Source organism: Apium graveolens, chromosome 6, assembly GCF_009905375.1.
Source record: "Apium graveolens cultivar Ventura chromosome 6, ASM990537v1, whole genome shotgun sequence".
Taxonomy (NCBI): Eukaryota; Viridiplantae; Streptophyta; class Magnoliopsida; order Apiales; family Apiaceae; genus Apium; species Apium graveolens.
This window is the reverse complement of record NC_133652.1, coordinates 294,973,854-294,978,365: the sequence shown is the minus strand read 5'-3', so window position 1 is coordinate 294,978,365 and position 4,512 is coordinate 294,973,854. Positions and strand designations below refer to the sequence as shown.

The 4,512-nt window shown below is 33.9% G+C and overlaps 1 protein-coding gene across 2 annotated transcripts; it reads left to right on the top strand.

Moving 5' to 3' along the window:
• Positions 1-825: 825 nt before the first annotated feature.
• On the top strand, positions 826-3,982 carry LOC141667522 (uncharacterized). Of its 2 annotated transcripts, XR_012552654.1 has the most exons (5): positions 826-934; positions 1,350-1,522; positions 1,616-2,920; positions 3,010-3,087; positions 3,814-3,982. XR_012552654.1 is itself a non-coding variant. In XM_074474046.1 (4 exons), exons 2-4 carry the CDS (start codon positions 2,771-2,773, stop codon positions 3,937-3,939), a joined length of 354 nt encoding a protein of 117 aa, XP_074330147.1. In that variant the 5' UTR covers positions 829-934; positions 1,350-2,770; the 3' UTR covers positions 3,940-3,982. The 2 variants fall into 2 exon arrangements, 1 of the variants encoding a protein (XP_074330147.1); XM_074474046.1 differs by having other exon boundaries at positions 829-934; positions 1,350-2,920.
• The last annotated feature ends 530 nt before the right edge of the window (positions 3,983-4,512 follow it).

Genomic DNA, 4,512 nt, shown 5'->3' with positions numbered 1-4,512 from the left:
GAAAAGTTAAGGCGAGCCCAAACCTAGGATAAGTTAGGGCGCGCCCAAACCTTGGGCGAATTAGGGCGAGCCCCAACCTTGGACGTGTTGGGGTGAGCCCCAACCTTGGACGAGTTAGTGCGACCCCAATCCTTGTAATAGTTAGGGCGAGCCCCAACCTTGGACGAGTTAGGGCGAGTCCAAACCTTGGAAAAGTTAGGGCGCGCCCAAACACTGGACAAAGTTAGGGCGAGCCCCAACCTTGGACGAGTTAGGGCAAGCTCAAACCTTGGATAGCTTGGCGAGCCAAAACCCTTGGACGGGTCAGGGCAAGCCCTTTCCATTGGAAAAGTTAGGGTGAGCCCTAAATATTTGATTGACAAGTTTCTTGGAGACCACTTTATAAAGGGTTAAGTTATATGGAGACCACTTTATAAAGGGTTAAGTTACATGGAGACCACTTTTTTTTGGAGACCTTGGAGACCACTTGTGTTCTGTAAGTTAAATATTGCATAAAAAATTGCAAAACATATTATTTGTGAATCGTGCTTTACAAAGATCTTTATTTTATTCAAAATCTTGAATATCATATATGTACTGAATGTAAAACATTACAAAAATACTTTATTCTGCAAAACATGTTAAGTTTGCAGAACATTTCTTAAATATATATATATATATATATATTAGCCCAAATGGGTTAATATATATATATATATATATAGGGGTGAGTTCTATGGAGTCCACCTTTTTATCGGAGTCCTCGGAGTCCATCTACGTTCTGCAAATAAACGTATATATATATATATATATATATATGAGATTTTCGACCCTGATTTCTTAAATCCCTTAAACACAAATGGGTTAATTAGCCCACCTCCCTTTCTAATTCCAAGTAATGGGGAAACCCAAGTCTTCATCCAAGAAGCAGCCTAAGCACGGTATCGATTTCAAGGTTAGCCCCCCTCCCTTATATATACATATTTGTACTTATATTCCAGTTTTACAATCAATTTACATTGTTTTTAGTTTAATATCTAAAAACATTTAATTCTTTTAAGGATGATAAATTGTGTTGTTTATCTGTATTGTCATTTATGGTCCATACGTGGGTCTAGTTGAGAGCTATGAACTTGTTAGTTTTTTTAATAACATTATTAAAACACAGAAGTGATATAAATTTGCATGAGTTTCAAAGGTTTTAGAAGATAACTGAAGTTAATTTATAGAGCTTAAGAAGCTTATGTGCTTTATAAGCCTCCGGTGCACGTTTATTTGCACTACTTCTCAGTCTCCTGGCTCGAATCAATACTCTTCTTTCTGAAATTGCATCACTTGTGCTTGTTCTTGAACTACTGCTGGAACTGCAGCTTCTACTCCTCTGGCTCGAGCTACAGCTGTTTCTCGGAGACAACGATGAAAACTCAGAGCCGTCTTTGATGCTTCCCCTGGTTCGATTACCCTACAAAATCTAAATTCCAAATCATGATCATCTGGAGAAATGTATTTGAGAAGTATAACCTAATTTTATCTTGGAGATTGGGTAAATGTTTGATGTATTTGTAATTGATTTTGCACTCGTTAACAATTTATCTCTGAGTTCTTTTATCTATTAAGTGTCTTGGTTGTTTTGAAGGCTGATTTCGGGCTGATTTAGTATATGATTCAAATGAAATGGTCAAATCATCTGCAATACCAAGATATTGTCTAAACTACGCTGAAGCTACGAAGATATGACATTTTGCTTTGCTTTGGTTTTGTAACTAAAAGAAATTTGCTTTTGTTTTTCTATATTTATTCCCTGTTGAATTTTCTTTGCAATAATTTTTGTCAACTAGCTTGACATCTCTAATTTTTCTAAAATGAGTAGTAATCTTGTGGCTGAAAATTTCAATTTATTACTTATCAATTATCATCAGTAACAACTATGAGAATGATGAGTCAAAAATAGAAAGCATCGTGGATGTTTCTCTTCCGTTAGTCAAGCTAGTATATTTTAGTACACGTTCCTGAGCAAATTTAGTTGATACAGAAAGTCTACAGTTTCCCACGTCTATAAATAAAAAACTCTCACTGAGCTTCTCAACACCATACCAACCTATTAAGGTATCATCAGATGTTCACTCATATATACACCATATACTTCTCTCTACTTAACTATATATGTTACTAATTAGTTAATTAGGAATAATAATGGTGTTTACAAGCTAGGATGTTGATTAGTTAGTACACTGGAGGAGCAGAGGGTGATATATCAGGCAGGGTGAAGTACTGGGGTGAGTGGTTTCCATGATTTCCTTGTCAAGTGAGTAGTCTTAGCACTTCCACCTTTGTTGCGTTGTCTGTTCGACCATTAACTTTTATCCGGTACTATATACGTGTATGTTCTATATGTCTATCTCAGTACATGTCTATATTATTACAAATCTGTACATACACCAACATGCTACACCAATTAAGTATCTCATCAGTAGAACATCTGATATGGATCCTCTGATCTATATCATGTATTTGATTTAGGGTTCAACGATCGACTCTCTGGGTATTAGTACTTTTTGCAATTAATTATCTTTCATGAGAAAAGAATATCATGTGCACTTTACTTATTTTATACCGGTATATGTATATTAACTTATTTTAGTTGTCACATTGACATTTTATTTTGAATTATAAAATTGGTGACATTCCATTATGTAAAACCTATATTGTGCAGCTCTAGTATGTCACGTGTATAATCATTTTATATTTGTGAAGTTTGGCGCGGTTTTTGATTCAGTAATTTGAAGAAAAGATGCACAAATGCAGCCCTCCTTTTAAAGATCAGAATGCGCATGTTGCTTCTGTTAAAAATATTCTTGGAAGTCATGCTAGTTATTTAATGTCTGGGAAAGAACTTTCCAAGATTGTTGCATTTGTGAAAGGCACCCAGTTTGATCTATTGGTAAGTGGGTTTGGCAGTTTTCTGTCGATTCATGTCTTGTCTCTTCTAACAATAATTTTTCTTAAGGTGGCAATGAAAATTTATTGCAGGAGTTCCTTCAGCGAGAACGATATGGAAGTGCTCATTTGGATAATTTTGCTTCAGGACTTGAATTAATTGGTCAGAAGGTAGTGACATCTGCAATCTTTTTTATGACAGAAGTCCAGCATGTCCGGATTCTGTTTTTTAACTTGTTTAATTGTGTGTTGTTTTGGGATGCCATGCATTTGACATGGACAAACCTACGACTGTATATATGTAAAAATTTGTAATTGTTGTTGGGCTATCTTGATTCGCGGACCCTTAATATGCATATTAGTGATTTTGCTTACTTTCTTTGGCTTTTGGCCTATCAATTCCTTCTTTATTCATAGGAGCTGTCTCCTTTTCCTATACCATAACATTAATTGCTTATGACTATCGATCCATTTTTAGACATTTTTATTTATTTTTCGAACTTTTATTCCTTTTGCCCTATATGAGTTCATTTATTAGTGTTGGAAATTTCATGGTTAATGAGCCTATTACAGATATTTTTGTGATTTTTATTCCTTCAGTCTTCACTGCAACAGTCTCCACTTCCTGTTAACAAGAGATATAGAATTGAATAAGATCAGACAACAAATATCTTCTAGGCACAACCAGATCGTTTTCCTTAAGGCTTAATTTGTCCCCGCTAACTGCTGCAACAAGATTCTGGCGAAAATCCTTTAATTCGTCCCTTTTCTCTTAATAAGTTTGTTTTCTGGATAATTTGTTGACAACATCAAATATAGAAATTAACTTGTATAATTGATTCATGCATATATCATATATACCATGTTTATGTAACTTGTTTTTTTTGCTAATTACAGGGATCACATCATAATGATCTGGATGACGACTTTGGAAGAATTTATCATGTCTATGTTTGTAGATTGTACTTTTCATTAGATGAAAATAGAATATGTGATGGTCGTTTTAGTATTTTTTTTAAATGATGTAAACAATATTTGGATTTGTATTCGAGTTGATTTTTGGGATTTGAGCAAATGTTTATATATATTGTGAATATGTTTATATCTTTTGTATTGTTATGATTGTATGCGTGGTAAAGTAGGGTAAAAAATGATATTACAACTCTATCCATTTGTTAGGTCCCAATTTGTTTGTAGAAGGGGGGTTGAATGCAAACAATACCGTTTAGTCGAATAAAATGCGGAATAAAATTGTGAAACAAAATTCAAGTTAAATAAAACTTTTATTAAACTTGAAAGGTGTTACAACTACGGTATCGGTTACAAGGGATTAATCTCAAATCAATTATTACAAATTTAGAATAAATTCGACATGAACTTTTTCTATTTTTGTAATTAAAAGATCAAATGCTAAAAGCGATTTGAGATTAAGTTCTAGGGATTTTAATCCGCTAGATTGATACACAAGAACAAGATAAGTATTTCTAGTTGATTGGATATAACTTTACAATCTAGAAATTGATCTTGAAGTTGCAGAATAGATGTAATATTTTTCTGCTTCTTTTTCTCTTTTGTTCTTCTGTATGTTCTGTTTTT

What these genes read in the sequence shown, in the direction of transcription:
- LOC141667522 (XM_074474046.1), top strand. Translation starts at nt 2,771, where the DNA reads ATGCACAAATGCAGCCCTCCTTTTAAAGATCAGAATGCGCATGTTGCT. An exon ending in GCACCCAGTTTGATCTATTG is followed by an intron (nt 2,921 to 3,009) that starts GTAAGTGGGTTT and finishes AATTTATTGCAG; the next exon opens with GAGTTCCTTCAGCGAGAACG. An exon ending in TTGAATTAATTGGTCAGAAG is followed by an intron (nt 3,088 to 3,813) that starts GTAGTGACATCT and finishes TGCTAATTACAG; the next exon opens with GGATCACATCATAATGATCT.